The sequence below is a fragment of the Drosophila sulfurigaster genome, chromosome X (assembly GCF_023558435.1).
Source record: "Drosophila sulfurigaster albostrigata strain 15112-1811.04 chromosome X, ASM2355843v2, whole genome shotgun sequence".
In the NCBI taxonomy this organism is placed as follows: domain Eukaryota; kingdom Metazoa; phylum Arthropoda; class Insecta; order Diptera; family Drosophilidae; genus Drosophila; species Drosophila sulfurigaster.
Window position 1 is genome coordinate 8,664,555 of NC_084885.1, and position 20,837 is coordinate 8,685,391.

General features: G+C 37.0%; 3 protein-coding genes across 6 annotated transcripts; 1 reads left to right on the forward strand and 2 right to left on the reverse strand.

Annotated features, from left to right (window-relative positions):
• Nucleotides 1-31: 31 nt before the first annotated feature.
• On the reverse strand, nucleotides 32-13,421 carry LOC133848867 (protein no-on-transient A). Of its 2 annotated transcripts, XR_009895308.1 has the most exons (6): nucleotides 13,002-13,421; nucleotides 10,258-11,530; nucleotides 8,628-8,960; nucleotides 8,464-8,531; nucleotides 3,030-3,803; nucleotides 32-101 (listed from the first exon to the last, which is right to left on the reverse strand). XR_009895308.1 is itself a non-coding variant. In XM_062284584.1 (5 exons), the coding sequence occupies exons 1-5, from the start codon at nucleotides 13,329-13,331 to the stop codon at nucleotides 7,025-7,027; spliced, it is 2,112 nt and encodes a 703-aa protein (XP_062140568.1). In that variant the 5' UTR covers nucleotides 13,332-13,420; the 3' UTR covers nucleotides 4,400-7,024. The 2 variants fall into 2 exon arrangements, 1 of the variants encoding a protein (XP_062140568.1); XM_062284584.1 differs by lacking the exons at nucleotides 32-101; nucleotides 3,030-3,803 and adding an exon at nucleotides 4,400-7,132 and having other exon boundaries at nucleotides 13,002-13,420.
• A 159-nt stretch (nucleotides 13,422-13,580) lies between these two features.
• Nucleotides 13,581-15,668, reverse strand: LOC133848872 (phosphatidylinositol N-acetylglucosaminyltransferase subunit Q). Of its 2 annotated transcripts, none has more exons than XM_062284592.1 (8): nucleotides 14,864-15,668; nucleotides 14,678-14,786; nucleotides 14,479-14,614; nucleotides 14,265-14,409; nucleotides 14,135-14,211; nucleotides 13,966-14,081; nucleotides 13,789-13,903; nucleotides 13,581-13,729 (listed from the first exon to the last, which is right to left on the reverse strand). In XM_062284592.1, exons 1-8 carry the CDS (start codon nucleotides 15,541-15,543, stop codon nucleotides 13,632-13,634), a joined length of 1,476 nt encoding a protein of 491 aa, XP_062140576.1. In that variant the 5' UTR covers nucleotides 15,544-15,668; the 3' UTR covers nucleotides 13,581-13,631. The 2 variants fall into 2 exon arrangements, with proteins under 2 accessions (XP_062140576.1, XP_062140577.1); XM_062284593.1 differs by having other exon boundaries at nucleotides 14,847-15,030.
• A 187-nt stretch (nucleotides 15,669-15,855) lies between these two features.
• On the forward strand, nucleotides 15,856-19,683 carry LOC133848874 (splicing factor U2AF 50 kDa subunit). 2 transcript variants are annotated; one of them, XM_062284595.1, is made up of 5 exons: nucleotides 15,856-16,018; nucleotides 17,385-17,948; nucleotides 18,023-18,114; nucleotides 18,847-18,969; nucleotides 19,055-19,683. In XM_062284595.1, the coding sequence occupies exons 1-5, from the start codon at nucleotides 16,006-16,008 to the stop codon at nucleotides 19,514-19,516; spliced, it is 1,254 nt and encodes a 417-aa protein (XP_062140579.1). In that variant the 5' UTR covers nucleotides 15,856-16,005; the 3' UTR covers nucleotides 19,517-19,683. The 2 variants fall into 2 exon arrangements, with proteins under 2 accessions (XP_062140579.1, XP_062140580.1); XM_062284596.1 differs by having other exon boundaries at nucleotides 18,026-18,114.
• Nucleotides 19,684-20,837: the final 1,154 nt, after the last annotated feature.

The window sequence follows — 20,837 nt, forward strand, 5'->3', positions numbered from 1 at the left end:
CAGTTTCTGCTTTGAGTATATTTATTGAGTGTTTGTTTTGTTTTTCTGTTTTTCTGTTTTATATCCTCCTGATTTCATGTATCTTTATAGATTTGGTTTATCTGTAGAATATGGAAATAGTTTACAAACTTTATTTTGTAATTTATTTTTTTACGTGCATAAATTGGCAAGTTTAATTTTTTTCCGGAAATATGCATATGACTCACACAAGTCAGAGCAACTCTTTCACTTGGCGCTCAACTTTTCACGCTATGATAATTTTACTTTTTCAGTATTTTTTTGTTGTTGTTGTTTGCAGTTCCTTGCTAACTGTTCTTCGGACTGCAATATTTACATAACAATTGAAGTGCACTTGTCGCAAGGTGCTTCCCAACTGATAAATGTTTATTAATTTGCACTACCACTTTGTTTAATTGTTTATTCATATTATACAAAAAAATAAAAGCCCCATTTACTGCAAATGATGATCACAGTTGGTCTCTGTGTGTGTGTGTTTGTGTGAAGTGCCTGGAGCAGCAACACGCACACACACATGGAAAGCAAAAAGAGTTGAGCTCAAAATGTTTTTGTACAAGTATGCAAGTCTCTTAGTGTACATGTGTGTGTATGTGTGCATATCCTCAGTACATATAGAAACAGGTATAAAGCGTCGTGTGTGCATGATTGTGCACGTCCAGGCGTCTGTGTACGTGCTTCATTTACATACTATTAATTTGTATAAAATTACTCTCTTTTTTTCATATTATTGATAATTTATTGTTTGTTGCTTTGTCGCAAACACTTGCACACACACACACACCAGCAAGCACGTCTTTGGCAAAGTGTTTACGACAAACACGAAGTAACACACATTCACATACTATACATATAAATCGCATGCAAGTGCACTTGTGTGCGTGTGAAACAAGTACTTTTGCGTGCATGCTTTAAATTGTGCGTATAAACAATATTACACATATTGATATCGATACCGATACTGTTACCGATGATTCCGGTTTCTATTTCACTGTGCCATTCGTTTATACAACAATCAGCAGACGCCACAATCGTCGTCCCCCCTCCCACTCCGCTCTATCACATCTTACTCCTCCAACATCAGCAGCCGCAACCGCAACAAGAGTAACACTCATAAATACATAGGTATTTATGTGTGTGTGCGTCTGTATAGAGACAGCTTTCGTGTGTGTGTGTGTATGTGTTAATAGATCACACACACAGGCACGCACATACAGTGAGACAAACGTATTTGTTTTCTTTTATTATAAATTCACACACGTTCATTTATGCCCAGCACTTAATCACTAAGTCTCTTTCTATATGTATGCAAATTTGTATTGTTGCTTTTCTCAGAAATACGGTACAACAAAAAAAAAATCTCAAAAAAATAAATAAATAACAAATTTCGCACTAAGCATACACATAAACAACAAAATAGCAGTAATTGTCTTTGGTTTGCTTGTGTGTGGGTGAGCATAGTTATGTATGTATGCTTGTAAATAAAAAGTAGTTGGCATTGCATTTTGCTACATACAAAAATGCAATAATGCATGTACATCGTACATACCACTGATGAAAAATGTACACTAGTTATTTGCACATACATATGCACATAAGTACGTAATTATTATGTGTAGTTATGTTGCAGTCACTTTTTTTAAGCTGTTACTTTTTTTGTATTTTTTTTTTTTTGTTACTTTTGTGAACGAAAAGTAGTTTATCAACACCACTGAAGGAGAACGTGCTTACCATGAGGAACTAACCGAACGGAACGGAACGGAGCGGACCGACCGAACGAACAAACGACGCAACCTCGACTGCGCTCCAGCTTAAACTGAACTTTATTTTGAAGTTAATACATACGTACATACAAACTGACAAACGTACGTACGTATGTACGTAGCGTACATTCAGTACATGCACACACCCATACATACAGACAAACGAAACACTGACAGTCTCTTCTTACTCACTGGATTTTGAGCTAGTGATTTGATGTAGTTGTAGTAGTCGTCGTGGATGTCGCCGTCGGTGTCGTTGTCTTTATCATTGTATGGGTGTAGTACGTGTGAACGACGTTGTCTGTGCCTGCCTATGTATGTATGTATGTGCGTGCATCAATACACATGAAAGCACAGCTTTTGAGCTTTCAAAACAACGAAAATAACAAAAATGAAATGCAAAACATAACACGCAACCATGCTGTAACAAAAACCAAAACTAATTAGTATTACGTATGTACACATACATTTTCCCAATACACACACACGCACACCTGTATGTTGATACGTATGTATGCACACATTTAAGACATGTTTCGTATGCAACTTAAAGCCAGCTTTACGCACACATACGTAAGCAAGCCAAGATGTTTACGTGTATGTGCAGACATGTGAGCATGTGTAGGTGCGCTCTCAGAGCTGACATTCAAAGAAGAGATGTAGCGTCCGCTGCTGTCCACGGCGCAAGGTTTTTTTTAATTGGACAAACAAGATTTGCGTTAGCAAACGTATTTTTTATTTGCCAAATGCACATACACATATACATACATGTTTAAATTGTTGATAGTACAAATTATTAGGCACTTACACTTGCATTATTTAATTATTGGTGGTTAAGTCGTGAATTTGCAGCTAATTCACACACAGCGTCTACTCAAACACAGAGACAGATGTAAGCAGTATTTTTAATTTATTGGTGGTGGTGCGCACCCACACACAGGGTGACACAGGGGCTTTCGCAGAATCCTTGCGCCAAACACAGCAAGCAGCTGCAGTCGCCAATTGGAACGGCACATCCTGTGAACAAACAGCTGTTCGACATACGATTGTTATCGAATGTTATGCGCGAGAGTTCGTGTTTGACCCAAAGCGGGTGCTGCTGATAACAACAACTTACACGCACACACAAAAAAACACACGCTAACGCTCGTTTTGTGTATATTGCAAATTTATTTATGTAATATATACACCTCCTATACAAACGTACGAATGTAAGCCAGCTTCACTTAATTTGTTATTTAAATTTGTTACCTGCTACCGTTAATATCAGTCACGGCCAAAATGCGCACGCTCGCAAATCAACAGCTCTTGCTACGCTGAGATAACTTAATTTACTAACGCGCTCTCTTTGCACTCTCTCTGCCGCTGTAAGCAGAGCATCGAACACGATGGCAACAAACTATCGAAAGAGCGCAGCCAGCAAGTAATTAAAGCGGGCAGTGCGGTTTAAACAACACTATCACACCACAGACAATCGCAATCGCCAAATAAGCGTATGTGTGCGTGTGTGTGAGCAGTGCATATACATACATACATACATACATAGCAGCAGTTCAGCGTGATTGAATTGCGTCACAATTTGCGGCGACGCCGCGCGTTCAATTTCAGTTTCAGTTTCCTTTTGCGATGCCGGTGTGGCAGCATTAGGAGTACGAACGAACGATATATATATTTTTTTTGTATTTTTTTGTTTATGGGGTTTGTGTGCCAGTTTCATCCAATCCGCTTCCGTCGTCTTCGCCTGAGTTATTTTATGCCTCTGCGCTGCACAGCAACAGCAACAGCAACAACAACAACCGCAACAGCAACATTCGACTTCCCATGCTAAATCAAATAAAAACTCGGGATGTTTTCAATTGCCATACAAAACAGTCTTTTCATTTTATTGTCGCCACCTAGTGGCGAGTTTTTTGAATGCACCATAAAAGTGACGTCACAATAATAATTCATAGGATTTGTTGCTGTCAAACAACAACAACAGCAACATCGTGAACATCTCGAGCATCCTTGCAGTGGTGTAGATCCCTGTAAGCATAATAAAATATTTTAATTACTTGTTCCTCATTAGCGCAAAAGCAAATTAAACAGCTCGCATTAGAATTAAGTAACTTGTCGCAGCAATAAATAACGGATTTTTTTTGTCGATTGGTCAGAACCGGTAAAACTTCAATAAAAGTTGGCAATCGTTGGAACTGGAACTAGAACCAGTGCAATAAAAACAACTGTGCTTGAGCGACACCTGGGGAATTTTTTTTTGGGAATGTATTCATCAAAAAGAGATTACTTTCAAAATAAAAGAAATTTCACTTCCGCAAATTTCGAGTTTAATCTTAGAACATGTTATACATAATTCCCATTTAAATTCAATTAAATTAACAATATTCAATTCTTAGCAATAAATTTGACGGGGAAATTCTGGGAATTTTGTTAAAACAAAAGAATGAAATTTAAAATAAGAATTTCAATAGAAAATTTCCATTAAAGCCTTCCATGAATTTATTAATTACCCACAAAAAAAAGCGCATTCGATTTCTGCGATCCCCTTATTTATTATTTTTTCAGATGGGTAATTCCCCCAAGCAATGGATAATAAAAATCATTCAATTAGGTTTATTACACACACACACATACATCCATATATAATAGTAAATATATGTGTACGTAAACAATATTTAAATATAATTAAATAGATGATTTGAAACTTCCTCGGCACAGTGTGATTTCTGTGCAATTATTGGGGAAGAAATGGATCATTAACCATGTGATGTTGCATTATAATTATCATTGTTGATCATACACATATCGCTCTGGCCATTATTTCATTTCATTTGCAATCCGTTCGAGTCCACAATTGTTCAAACAGTTCCGAAATACACAGATTGTCAATAGTAATAATACAACAACAACAAAAAACATACACATATTACAGCAAATATGATTTCGAGAAATAGAAAGTCACCATTCGATTTGTTCCCCTTATAATCCCAATAGTACAAGGGGAAATTGTGCAGGGTGGCAAAAAAAAAGCAGGTAACAAAATCTTAAGAGCATTCCACCAATCAAGTTACCTTTTGTTACAATATTAATATAAACAAAATGTTGCGTAATTTACAAATAGAAACGAATTCAAGTATTCACAAAGTACGTGATTTGGGTTCGCAATCGATTTGAGTCGTCACACACAAATGGAAGTTATCCAAAAATAGACGTCATAACGTATGGAGACCCATCGCCATCGATATTCATATTGCATTACATTTGCATCGACAAATTGTCGCCGAAAGTCGATTAAGAATCGGGAGAAATTCGAGAGCTGTGAATTAGTTAGGTTGATTTAAATGTGAATGAAACATAACGAAAATATAGAGTTGATTTTCTTTACGATCCAAACGAAAATCAAAGATAAGAAATAAATTCGATCGGGCCGAATATTTGATACTCTTGCAAACAGCAGAACCCTTGGAAACAAAAATCGCAATTTGTATAAACACAGTAAATCTTAGAATTGCAGATTACTCATATATTCAATATGTATGTTTATAGACAGTTCAGTGCCCTTACTATCTGCAAGTGCATTTGTATGGCAGACATAAACATTAGTCAGATCCAATTACATTTAATTGACTTGGCATTGTGTCAAGTGTCAGTTTTGTGGCATGATCCATAACCGTACATACCTTTTGCTAATTATAATGGAGTTCCACATATACATAGCACTTAATTGCTATCACAAAAAAAACAAAAATCATTATCGTCATCGTCTTGATGCATACGATTTTAAGCTTCCCAAATCAGTTTCGCAAATTTCTTTAAGTTCCCCAGCAGTTAATTCCATTCCAAATCAAATACATTCCATATATCATCAAAGCATTCCTTCTTCATTCCCACATCCAATCACAATTTGACATACTTATAATATTAAGTTCAACGAAACTCCGCCGTTCATAATGTAATTACAATTTCTACATATATTATTTTTTAAAAATTCATATAAAATATTGTTTAACAGAGCTGGACAAGAACTATTACACATGTTCTATAGATCTTTTATGTCCATATCACAAGTAATTCAAAAATTGCCAAAATATTTCCCAACATTTTGTTAAATATCCCCCAATTGATCCCAAATCCATAGACAAAAATAATCCCAGTGCATTATACTCACCATATAGTAGTAGAGATTGTAGCAACAATACGAAAAGTTAACGAATATATTCAATGTCTATACATATATCAGATTATATTTCAATACAAAATTCAAGAGAATTAAAAAAAAATAAAATAAAATTGCAATATTTAAGAAAAAAATTTTCAAATTAACAATATTAAAAAAAAGTAGGTCAAGAGAGTTTTCCAAGTCAGGTTGGAGCATACATAATTATATAGTATAGTTTTTCAATTCTTCAAAATCCAAGTTTTCTTTATTTAGATGACACTTCACGATGACATAATATTTGCAGAAATAATTGTATCAAATAATACCTATATTTATATATATGTAATGCATATATATGTATATACATATAGTGCTATTATATATTAATATATATATTTAAATATCAGGGGTGCTACAGAAATCGCTTCGGCAAATTTTCAGCGGAATGATTTCGCTATCAATCAGCTTTTATTCCGCTGGCGTTGCCACCTCGTTTGACATTTTCAAAGTCAAGGTCAGTGATGCCACAATTTCTAAGCTGAACTTGATTGATGATTATGATAAAAAAAAAATATATGGACAGGCAAGTTCGAAAAGGTTGGTAAAATTTACTAAAAACCTTAAAAATCGGGTTTCTGTGGCACCGTTGAAATTGTTGAGCGATTTCTGTGGCATCCCTGTATATATGTCTAGATGTATATATTAGAAGTTTTTGTATGGTAGTTGTTTTGGGTGTAGCAAATAGTTTAAGTTAAGTATAATTAATGTTAATGTAATTACTTAATGATAATAATATGTGTATCTCCATTTACATTCGATAGCAAACAATTTGGATTAAGTTTTGTAAAACAAATGCAAAATCGATAGCAAACTGTTCGATTTGCGACGTCACACATACATATATATGATAATCGATATACATATATTTGTATATAAAGACTGATTTATTATTAGTACATGCATATATATCTAAATATCGGATTTATGTATGCAAGAAGATGTTGGTTTTTTTTTTTTTAATTTTGTAATTGTTCTTGTTTTTTTTTTTTGGGTTTATGTGTGGTCCATTTGATTGATATCGGGAGCATGTCTAAAAACGACGTCGTCCCCATGGAACATTATTGCCGCCGTTATTTCCACGTTGATTGCCGCCTTGGTTCATATTGTTAACCCCAAATTCAAAAGATGCGAAGCCATCCTATTCAAGCAAGGAAAATATATATTCGAGTGAATTTACTGTAGTTTGATTGAAGTGTAATTAAACCATTCCCAACTCCTTCCCTCTCTACTCCCACAAAACTCAATAGACTCCCCCTTAAATTATAGAAGGGCATAGCATATAACATCATTTCACATGCCAAATGTCCAAGCACCATATCATTATATCATGCGGAACGCTATTTAATAGCGGCATATTTGTGTTTTGAGCCCCTTTCCAAAAATAATAATAATAATTAATAAAAAAAAAAAACAATCTGCCACTTCCCATAGTGATGAACTCTCTATATAAATTGTGTTAACTTTCAAAGATCCCCCACAAGATTAAAGAGAATCACAAGTCACGCTCATAGGCATTGCAATCACCGTTAATGATGAACAGCTCAACTGGTGTAACATACGCATATACTATACATTTCCTCCATATATGCATGGTAGACATATATTTATAGAGGCTCTGCTCACGAGTCTGAGAGCTGCTAATTGTTGTGGTTAATTAATGTGATTGCAAATTTTAAATTTAAAAATAAACTCGTTGCGCAAATATAACATTAAGGCAGATCGGGAAATATCCACAGATCACATAAGCCACCAAAACAGAGAATAAATCTTTTTAACACTTCTCTCTCTCTTTACCTTTATACCATGCAAATATCACACAATCTAACTGCATTCAAATAAAACGATATTTTAATCGACGACCATTCGTTGTAATCGAAAAAAAGCTCACAATGCAAATATTCTCAAGCTTTCTTCTTGCAAGCTCAGGTTTAAAGCTAAGCCTCTGCTTGCAGTGAGACCGCATTAGCTTGTGGCTAAATATACCAAAATACTGCACAGTTACTACGATGGGCAATTCTAGAATTTAAAGCTACAACAAATCTGGTAAGTCATGAAGAAAAATGGCAAACTAAGATGTCTCCAATTAAGGTGACATTCCCATTCTCAATTTCCACAATTGGTAAAATAATATCACTACAAAGTTTATAACTAAAGATCTTTAACGATAGTTAATGATATAGCTAATATATATAGAAAATCGTATGTGAATCTCGAACGTTTAAAAAAAAAACTTTTTGGGAAAAAACGAATTTTTAAATTTGAAATTTTTGCATAAAAATTGCATTTTTAAAGCCGATAACAGAAAAGTGGCCCCCCATTTCTATTCCCCTCCTCTAGACTAGACAAAACGTTAGCAGAATGGCTAAAGATGCATAACAGAATGATGTGAGATAATGACTGTGAATGAATACCGAACATCGATATCGATCCACCCAATAAAAGCGCAACCTGGAAGTGCGTGTTACATACCTGCTGCTGGTTGTTGGGACCTGGACCGGAATTGTTGCCTCCCATGTTGTTGTTGTTATTATTATTTCCTGTAATGATGCATAGGAAACATGTTAATCAGATGCACCAGGTTTGTAATAGACACACGCAGCACGCAGCACAGCGCACAACCCACACACACTTACCTCGGAAAACCTCGAATGGCGAGTTACTGCCGCCAAAGTTGTCAAAGTTGCCGCCGCCTCCGTTGCCACCGCCGCCGCCACCGCCATTATTACCGCCGCCAAAGACTTCCTGTTGATCGAGCAGCGAGTTCAACTGCTGAGCCTGCATGAACAACGTGTTCTCCTGCTGGCGACGGCGCATATCCTCCTCCTGACGGACCATGCGACTCTGCATTTCGGTCTGATGCCGACGCATCGTCTCCTCCTCGCGTTTGCGCATCTCCTCCGCCTGCTTTTCGCGAAGTTCCCATTCCAATTTCTTGCGCTCATTATCGGATTCGCGTTTTCTTAACTCTATAATATGACAAACGTTTATTAGACATGCGAAATGTAAATTCAATCGAAATGCTAAAAGCATTTTTTTTTGTCGATCTCAATTTGGAAGCAGCAAAAGAAAAGTTGCCGCCCCATCGGAACTTTACAGCTCTTCCCCCTCCCAAAAAACACATCGGAATGATATATTGAGTACATAATATACATAAAAAGAGAGAGAGAGAGAGCAAAAGTACATGTTGTTACGATCATGAAGGGTTGTTCAAAATATTAATGCCTATATATATCGATTACAATCGATGTGTCCCATCAAAAATATTATAGTTCATGTCTAAAATCTCCCCATATACATATATACAAATTATCTTTATAATAATCCACAAAAATTCCAAGTCCTTAAATTTGGCTGATACAGCCTTTCGATACTGCTAAGAAATCGATCGATTTCTTGCACTTTAAAACATATATACAAAGTTTTTGGTCGGTATTATGACCTTCATAAATTTCGTGTTAAACATCAGCACATAAAAACTGACACTGATTATCGAGAATATTGTAAAGTTATGCCAAATTTAATGGCCTTCATGAGAATTTCTAACATATATTGACAATAATATTATATTTGACTATCACCAGTCGTCATATATCAAGCAAGTTATGAGATATCTATCAGATATACCCCCACATAATCATAATAACACCATCAGCGGTGAGTGCAACTCTTAAGTAATACCCAACCCAATCGCAATATGTATTCGTTATAATTATGAGCTCAAGATTCATGTAGAACTTAGATGCTAGGGTAGGAATTTGTTTGATTTTTTTTTTTTAGAGAGAGAGGTTACAACATAACACAATTTCAATTAGCACTACACGAAATGTATTAGCCAACGGACGATTATAAATAAATATATAGATTAATAATCAAAGAGAGTGCAAAACAGACGACGATTAGTCAGTGATTGAGCAGCATCACGAAAAGTATCGATAGCAATCGCCACATGATAGTGTTGTCGTGAGTGTTCTCCATAGAAAAGCTTAATTAGAATGAAAAAATTGTTGGGTGTTATCGACAGTTTTGCTTACTATCGCTGCGAGAGATTACAATGTAAAGAGAGCCACTGAAAGACGGCAAGGGTTGTGGTTGAGGAGAGGAATAGACTAGAGGATTGAGATACACAAAGATCAAAACTTCGGACAAACCCGAAGAGTTACAAAAATATAAGAATATGGTTTCAATTTTTTTTTGGTTTTTGCTTTCGTTTTCAGATTTGGAAATAGTAGGTAGTCGATATAGTACCCACGGTTTTATACTGACCTTGACGCAATAGCTCTGTTTCTTGCTCATAGCGAGCGTACTCCATTTGAGCTTCTAGCTTCTCTTCTTCCATTTTGAGCTCACGCTTGAGAGCATCTTGCTTGCTCTTGTATAGATCATGCAATTGCTTCCATCGCGAGCCGTACTCATGCTCAAACGAATTGATATCGGCGAAGCGTGGACCAACGCTGCGCTCCTGATTGAAATCGGGACCCTTCTTGTTCAACGCCTTCTCTGGCAATCCATCATTGTCATCGTTCACATCCATCGGTTCGACGAGGCATGGACGCAACGACGATGTCAAAAAGAAGCATTTCTCATTGCACAAACGCAAACAGGCGCTAGCCGATGATTTTTTGGCAAACTCAACCGTTCCCTCGCCCAAATGCTTGCCACGATCATCAACCGTAATGCTTGCCCGCTCAATGGGTCCAAACACTTCGAATGCCTTATAAAGCAATTCGTTGGAGACAAATGGTGTCAAATTACTGACACGCAATATGGTTGCATTGGGTGCGAATCGGACGCGCAATTGGCGACCCTTGCGCAACGAACCATCTAGGGCACGCTTGGCCTTTTCGGCATTCACATGATAATCGACTTTGAGGAATGTAAAGTTCTTCTCCAAATTGGAGAATATCTCGCCAATTTCACCGTACGGCTTAAAGATTTCACGCAACTCATCGTCGGTAATATCATTTGTCAGATTGCCCACATACAGGCGATTGCGACCAGAGAATTTCGTTTCTTGGGCTACCTCAATAGGTGGCAACTCATGGGTTGGCCCACTGATGCTGCGCAAACGTTGCGCAATAAAGAAATCATCGCCACGCAGCGAATTGTTGCCGCCACCGCCTCCACCACCGCCGCCGCCAGAGTTTTGTCCTCCGCCGCCACCGCCTCCTCCACCGCCGCCGCCGCCATGCTGACCACCGCGTGATCCGCGATTCCGATCGCGTCCGCCTCCTCCACCGCCGCCTCCTCCTCCATTGTTACCACCACCACCACCACCTCCACCATGCTGACCACCGCCTCCATTGCCACCGCGTGGCCTAAACCCTTGATTCTGGTGCTGGTGCTGCTGTTGTTGCTGCTGCTGTTGCTGAGCCTGGGCATGAGCATGAGCTTGTCCCTGGTTTTGAACTTGAGCCTGAGCTTGGCCAGCTGCATTTGGATTGGATTGATTGGCATTGTTGCCGCCGCTTGAAGCTTCATTAGATTTGTCATTAACGTTTCCTCCGTCCGGCTTGGGTGCCTCTGCATTGGACTTTTGCTGTGAGTGTGTGTGGGTGTGTATTATATATATTTGGATGTAGATTGGTATATTCAAGAATATGGTATAAAGAAAGAAATAAATTGTGATTTGATTTACACTACAACTACAGTACAGTAAACAAAAGAGAAGACATTTCTCATCTGATCACTTTTCGATCAGCCCACCAACTCCCGAAGCTTATCACCTCTACACCCACAATGCGCAAATGCCGATTAATATAATGCATTATTATCGCATAATCGATAACTTTGTTCCCCATAAAACATCAACATCAGAGGTGCATGTCGAGAAATGGCAATTGCAGCAACTGATATTTGTACATAGCATATAGCGAGAGATAACACTTTATTATCATCATATCAGAGATGCGATTGAACTTGGTGATCAATCGATGTTCAAGCAAAATAAATTCGAAAATATGCAGCACAAAACTGCGTCAAACGATTCGCATAAACAAAGCAAATGTAAGAATCAAAAATAAAATGAAGGTTAATGACATTCTGTGTACGTATTAATACATACACATACATATGGCAAAAGAACACCCACCCGCCCCTTGATTAAACCAACCCATGAAACACAAGAACACAACAGAGCAAAATTCTCCCATATGGTGGACTAACCAACTACCATAACATGGAGCCGGTTTTCTTGCTCTTCGAATTTTCTCATACACATATACACTTGAAGCAACTCTAACAGTGAGATCGCGTAGCGTGAAATACAACACAAAAGCTGTTTTAGCTCAATGTTATTGGTGCAAGCGAGACAACTATACTGTACTCACGAACGCACGCACTGCACTTCTCGTGTGCATGTGTATGTGTTGTATACGTTTAATGTGAATTGTGCCGAAAAAATAATTTTTTGCAGCAAGTGGGAAAAAAATAATAAAGAAAAAAACAGAAAACAAAATTATGTATGCATATTCATATAACGGCCACCAACATTTGTCATTTAAATAGATTTTGCGAGCCCCCGCAGAGATTTTAATTATTGCATAAAAAAGAAACAAGTATGCACTTATGTATACATGCACATTGCACATACAATATTGTATGTATTTGTTAGAAGTATTAATTTCAGCAATATTTTATGCCACGTTAAAAATTATTGATTTTTTAAGGGTCAAAGTAGCATTTTATGCCCCTCTTTGACCACCATTGTAATTATTTAATATCTTTTGAAGTCGAGAAGAGAAGCAAGCACATACACACACTTTTAACACATACATCCAATCCATAATTTGTATGCATGTATACATACAAGACATCACCCCGCAATACACACACAGTCGTTCACATTTTCGCACAAATAAACTTTAAGAATGCATTTAATTAATGCTTGTTGAAAACGGGAACCTTCAGCCGTCAGATGAAATGATTTTGTTTTTTTTTAGAAAATTGCTTTGAGCAGTCAATTACTTGAATTGCAATTATGTATTTTTCGTTGTTTATTCATTACTTACGTTTAGATTGTTCTGATTTTGGAAATTGGACCTATTTGGATTGTTGCCGCCACGGTTGCGGTTGCGATTGCCGCCACCAAATCCACCCTTGTTGCCACCAAAATTCTTATTTGGATTCTGGCCACCCCCGCCATTTTGATTTTGAATGTTGGGACCACCGCCGCCGCCGCCACCACCGAAGCGTTGTCTCTTTTCAGCGGGGCCGCCGCCGTCATCAAGCTGCTTTTGTTTGCCGCCCATATTCTTATTTTGCTGATTGTTGCCACGTATTTGTTGGCGTTGAGGCATTGGTGCTGTATTACCAGGATCAATTTTCACAGAATTATCCATTATAAAATTTAGTTTGGAAAAAAATTAAGAACTTTTATGCAAAATTACACAACACGTTCGTCCAGTTTTAGTCGGCGACTGAAACGAACACTAAAAACGATTAGTGATGTGGCTAGAGCTTCGATAAATATACAAACGGTCACACACATGCAAAGCAGCCGTGCGATAATGCTTTATGTTATATCGATAGCAATCGAGAGAGGAATGGAATACAATTTAAAAATGGAACGCTTTGGCAATGAAATTTGTTTAAAACACGGATCTTGTTAATGGTTTATGTTCAGCTTGTTTTTAATTGTCTTAAACTTGCAGTTTATACACAAATATTACAATTTTAGAATTTCGATAGTTGAAATATAATTGTTTTTGAAGCGGAATGTCCAATACTCGCAGGCAGTCTATAAAAAAAAACGGATAATTAGTTAGTTGAAGAGTTCTAAAGATTTAAAATGTATACCAATTTCGTTAAATCCTTTTTTCACACATTTCAGAAACATTTCAATGGGAAAATTTAAAATCTTGCGTCGAAAAAACTCCAAAATGGCCAATGTAGCGAACGTTAATGCCTTTAGCTAAATAAAATAAACGATATTGAATATTAGAAGTAAAAAAAAATATGATAGACATAACTTACTGTAGCAAAAACAACGTAGTAGACAAGCGTTGTGGGAAACAAGAATAAAATAGCCGAGAAAAATATTGTGGCAAGATATAGCTGGCGATTCATATAATTGTGCGCTTCAATTCTATCTGAAAATCAAGAATTTCATGTAAAAAGTTTAACAACAATAAAGTTGACTTACTTCGAAGAATATTATAGCGATTGCCACGCACCACTTGCCATAATACAGTCAGTCCTTTCACTCCCACATTATTTAATCTGTTAAAAGAAAATGACAATCACAAAAGACTACAAATAAGGAATTATCCTACACTTTGGTATAGACGTAAAAGCAATGCGCATGCAGACCGACAATTGAGATTAGATCAGCGAGTAATGCGATCTGATAGGTAAAGCCCAGACAACCGAATGCGCCAATTGCCAGAAACACTTGTCGCACAATTGGCTCAATTAAGTCTATAAATATTAAGAGAAAAACGTATTTAGTTAGGAATGCCAATGTGGGAAACGAATTAAATATCATACCCAAAAATGTGGACCACAATTCAATGTGGTATTTAAAGCAATCGAGAAAGAAATTATTTAGATGTATGTTTAGCTTGAGACCAATTGGGCTACCCTCTAAAACCTTTAAGAGACTGTACAGTTGACTGATGATGATCTGGAAAATTGAAAATACTCCTTATTTCATTATGTGATTATATGAATATGTGTTGAAGCTTACGTGTGAGATCTGAATGAGGAAATCGCCAGGATGAGAGGCAAGTGTGAACAACAGCAACATCAACAATATGCCCAGTGCACGATCAATCATAATGTTCGTCAGTCTGGAACTAAATCAAAAGGGAATTATGAGAGATCGATCATCGAAGAGAGTACTTTGATCAACGAACATGTTGTCATCATTTACCCGGCTGCATATATCGTCTGCCATTCCTTATAGTGCTTATAGATGACCGTGTGCATAATGATGCCGTTAACCACCGCATTGCCCACGATGTACTTAAACAATTGCATTGGCAAATTAGCCAGCAAGCATAACGGTTGACTGCCATAGAACCATAGACCCTCGGATTTGTTGCGTATCGCTCCCGGCTCCGGTTGCACTAATCGTGCGAGCATATAGAAATCGCATTCATCATTAATTTGACGCGGCGACGTTTCGCGCATTGTCCAATGATTGAGAGTATTGTACCCCTTAATGATCAGACTACGCACGATTTGTTTGTCGTACAGTATTAATTTGATTTGGTTTAGATTTTCGGGTGTTATGCCAGTGAACATCAGCGAGACATTGGGGGATTCATTGTTGTATGTGAAGCATAGCATCATGTCGTGTGCATTGCAATGCTTGCTATCCGCATACGAGTCGCTGCATTGTATGGCGCCCAAGAAACGCATATGATTGCATTCTCCTCTGTCCATTATTGTTGTTGTTGCTGTTTTATTGCTGTCATCGGTGTTGGTGTCATCGACATCGACCACATAGTAGACCACAACATTGTCGTCGCTAATGTGCAATTGACCATACAGGTTGCAGGAGCGTTTCACGTAAAAGTAATTCGTCGGTAAAAATATCTTTATGCTCATGATTTTGTGTTTTTTTTATTCAAAAGAAGCCGGCTTTAGTTAACCACATAATACAAAAACAAACAGACAACAAATATTTAGAGAATACCTATATTTCGATAGACTGCGAAACTAGTTAGCGATAACAAGACAAAACGTCTTCAATCGATACATCGAGTTGAGGTTTGTCGTTATGGTGTATTTGCCAACCGATATCAGTATATTGTATCGTTGTCAAATTGTTTCGGTCATACTGAATGCAACCATGTTGAGTGTTTGCATTTCAATTCCACACATTCCCTAGTTTTTCACGTGTTCTGTTTTATATCGTTTCGCAGATATGTGTTGACATACACATTCGCATTCACATCGAAGGGGATACATATTTCATCGGCTTTTTTTTTGTTTTAAATAGTTCGTACATTACTAAATTTTCGTGTTAATTAAAAGGAATTTATATCAAGAAAAAGCTACTGTATCAAAATGGGATATGACGGTGAGTAGCGCAAACGATAAAATAACACCAATAAAGAGAGAAGAAAAATTCTGCACACACAATTGCACACACAAAAGGTTCTCTGCTTGGCTTCGGACAATTTACACACGAATGTGCATACATACATATCTACATGAGTGTTGTCTCTATGTACATAAGTTTACATAAATAGAATGGTTGAACGCATTCAAAAGAAAAAAATGATGCCTGCAATTTAACAACGCACCTGTATACGCAACGAATTTTGCTATGTGTGCTGCGAAACGTTTAATAAACTCTCAACCCACACCTCCGTAATTTACGCGTATGGCCAGCAGCATTTTTGGCCTCCTCTCCGCAACTTTTTAATGGACCGGCAGACATATTGGTGTGACACACACATACAAACACTTGCATGGGGATGTGTGTTGTATGTTAATTTGTGAAATTTCATTTTAATTTGTTGGCCCTTAAATTGCAATGCATCTAGCATCGCATATAGATGTGATGAATTTATGTGGATACATACAGATGTAAGCATTCATCTTAATATTTGCATTGGTGTAAGCGTGTGTGTGCACACTATTTTTTTTCCCACCAAAATAACCGCATTGCGTATTGCGATTGGGCGGCTGTGGCAATGTGTGTGTGCATATGTGCTTGTGTATGGGTGTGTATGTATGTATTTATACGTGTGCTAACCCCATAAGTATAAACTATTTGCATTATATATATGAATACATTATATACATGTATATAAGTGGTATTAAAGCACATTTAATTAAAGCCGGCAATTATCATAATTAAGATATACATATGTATATAGTATTTATATTAACGATATGTAAACAAATTGCCCATGTACAGTACCTGCAAGCATTGTTGTTTACTCATCCCATATAAACATTTTTGATACAACAATCAGCTGATAGCGCTCCCAAATAATTGTTTACTTAAGCATTACTTACTATTAACAAATAAAGCAGTTGGTTTATGTAATGCTTGCCAAAAAAAAAAAACTAAACTGTTTACTTCACACATTGCAACGGTTCAAAAACTAGTTAAAACTAAAGCTTTTGAACCTATTTGAACCGGTACAAAAGCTTTTACGAACCTAAAGGAGTTTCAAAAGTTGTTCAGTAGCACGAAATTTCATTAAACTTTAGATTCAAGCGACTTAATAACAGTCTAAAGGATTTGGGACTAACTAAAGAAAAGGACGAAAACCAAAAAAACAAAAAGGAAGTCGAAATACTTCTCAGCATCTGAACTTTTTGTAATTCCATGAAATCTAATAAGCATTTAGCTCAGAAACCTAGTTTGGTCATTGTATTTTCATATATGTATAATGCAACTCATTTAATTGTATTACCGATTTTTCTTGCAGATCGTGATCGTGAACGTGACAGGCGTCGTCATCGCTCCCGCTCCCGTGACAGGCATCGCGATCGGTCCAGGGATCGCCGCCATCATCGCAACTCACGGCGCAAGCCATCATTGTATTGGGATGTGCCGCCGCCGGGCTTCGAGCACATCACACCGATGCAGTACAAAGCGATGCAGGCATCGGGACAAATCCCGGCCAGCGTTGTCCCCGATACGCCGCAAACAGCCGTGCCCGTTGTGGGATCAACGATCACTCGACAGGCCCGACGCTTATATGTGGGCAACATTCCGTTCGGTGTCACCGAGGAGGAAATGATGGAGTTTTTCAATCAACAAATGCATTTAGTTGGTTTAGCACAAGCCGCCGGCAGCCCCGTCCTGGCATGTCAAATCAATTTGGACAAGAATTTCGCTTTCCTCGAGTTCCGTTCGATTGATGAGACCACCCAGGCAATGGCCTTCGATGGCATCAATTTGAAAGGACAAGACCTCAAAATTAGGCGCCCACATGATTACCAACCCATGCCCGGCATCACAGATACGCCCGCTGTAAAGCCAGCTGTTGGTAAGTTGAATGGCATTCCAAAACTTCAATCACAACTTTCTTGTTTAACATTGCATTTTCCCTTTTCGCCCAAGCAGTGTCCAGCGGAGTCATCTCAACCGTGGTGCCCGATTCGCCACACAAAATATTTATTGGAGGTCTGCCCAATTATCTAAATGACGAGCAGGTGAGCAAGATTAATATGGAAGTTGTGTAGAAAATTTGTAGATTGTTTGCTAATTGTCTAAACTAGAAATTGAAGTCAGCTAAATTCTGCCTTAACAGCAAAGTAAATATGTAAAATTATACATTTTTCCTTCACATTTTTAGACCCGCTGTCCATAGGGTAGTTATAGGATCTCCGACCCTATATACTTATACGTCGACAGCCGAAACGATATAACGCCTACCTACTATGTGTCTTTATTGTTTTGACTGACAATCTGGTATATTTTTAGTATACTGCGGTGTACGAATTCGGTATATTTTAAAATTAATACTGCACTGTTTTGGTTTTATTACAAATGGGTAGTGAGTATCTCACAGTCGAGCACACTCGATTGTAGTTTTCTTATTTGTTATATTTATTTTTGAGTCGTTAATAGTCAAAATAACATGGTTAAAAAATTGTTATAGATTACAGTCTTATAATTTATATATTTAACTGCGCAAGTTGTCAGAATGTTTCAACAACATTTGTTTAAAATATGTCTAGTCTAAAAAAGTAATAACCTTTATCTAAAAACAGTCGCAATTTGACCATTACAAATTAGCTTGTTGAGTAAGCCCAAATAATTTATTTTAATGACAGGCTTGGGATAGATGATTATAGTTGAATTTATAACTTACATAAGGGGACTTTTGTTGTCGCGTTAAATTATTTTAACCTTATTACATATCTTGCTTTTCATTTCGACAGGTGAAAGAGTTGTTGCTATCGTTTGGCAAGTTGAGGGCATTCAATCTGGTTAAGGATGCTGCCACTGGGTTGAGCAAAGGCTACGCCTTTTGTGAGTACGTGGATCTAAGCATTACGGATCAGGTAAGTCACACTATCTTGCTCTCACTCGCTATTGTTGTCTCTTGCTAATCGATGTATTGTTCTCTCTCTCTCTCTCACGACGCAGTCAATTGCTGGCTTAAATGGCATGCAGCTGGGCGACAAGAAGTTGATTGTGCAGCGTGCCAGCGTTGGCGCCAAGAATGCTCAGAATGCGGCAAATACCAGTCAATCGGTGATGCTCCAGGTGCCAGGACTGTCGACAGTGGTCACATCGGGACCGCCCACCGAGGTGTTGTGTCTGCTCAATATGGTGACACCGGACGAGCTGCGCGACGAGGAGGAGTACGAGGATATATTGGAGGACATTAAGGAGGAGTGCACGAAATACGGTGTCGTACGCAGCGTTGAGATACCGCGACCCATCGAGGGCGTCGAGGTGCCAGGATGCGGCAAAGTGTTTGTCGAATTTAACTCCGTGCTCGATTGCCAAAAGGCACAGCAGGCGCTCACTGGTCGCAAGTTCAGCGATCGCGTTGTTGTTACATCATATTTCGATCCTGACAAATACCATAGACGCGAATTTTAGATCAAGTTTCTACGTATTTCACACATTTACCACTTTGTCCAATATACATATAAATATATTAAAACAAACAACAAAATAAAAAAAATAAATGCAAAACGAAAACAAAAAATTATCAAGTAAAGAAATGCGAAGTATATGATGAAAACAACAAAAAATATAAAACAAAAACAAAAGATACAACAAAAAAAAAAAAACAAACAAACAAAAAAACAATCACATAAATAAAATATAACAATTCATGAATTTTATCCAAATACACTCACATCGACATTTGTTTATTCTAACTATCTATATTCTTGGGAAGGAATTCAATTTATTTGAACAAACAATTAACAGAGAACAAGAACTATATCAACTTTATTTGGCATTTTAGAAATATATTTATATACTTTTTTTTTTTTGTTTATAATCGAAAATTTGTAACAGTATTTCTATATATATATATCATACTATATATCTGGATATATACTCAGTGTAAACACGCGCTAAACTTTTATTTGATGAGAGGAAATAATGCAATGGGAAAGCAGTTTTGTATTCAATGCATTAATAATAGTTGTTTTTGAATTTCTTAGCAGTTCCAAAGAAAATGGAATTTTGTTTTCAAGCAATGCAGCTGCTGTTAAACACAATATAAAAGTATATATAGTTCGTCTGATTGGAAAGTATAGGAAAGAAACACATTGCATCATTTTAGATTTGTTTGTTCATTTCAACTACATTTAATAAATGCTTTTCGCCATGTTCATGCCATGAAATTCACGATCTCATCATGCACGATAACAATATTTCTCAAAAATACGTAAAATACATAAATGGAAAATACACAAAAATTAAAAACCATACATATTTCTCATATATAATAAATACATACATAGTATAAAGGTATATATAGATATATACTCTCGTAATTGTCTAGTAATTTGTAGTTACAAAATAGTTTTTTTTCTTTTTTTTCTAAAATAAAAAATACATATATGAATGGATCGCATTCGCTTCCTGTTTTCAAATAAAACAAGGCACAATTAAAATATTAAATACTAAAGGAAAAGTCGAATAAATAATTAGATTTAGGCGAATGTGTGTATGTATGTATGTATGTTTGATGAAGTTAGCGATTATGCAGTTAAGTTGGCTGCGCCAGGCATCGTTAACGCAAAACACCTGTGCGTGTGTGTATATAAATATATATATATATGTATGTATGTAAATATTTTTTTTTCTTTTGGGATTTTTCTGATCACTTTTCATACTGGAATGCGATTATCATGAGTCGCCCAATACACAGTTACGAGTTTAATAAAAAAACAGCTACAACTAC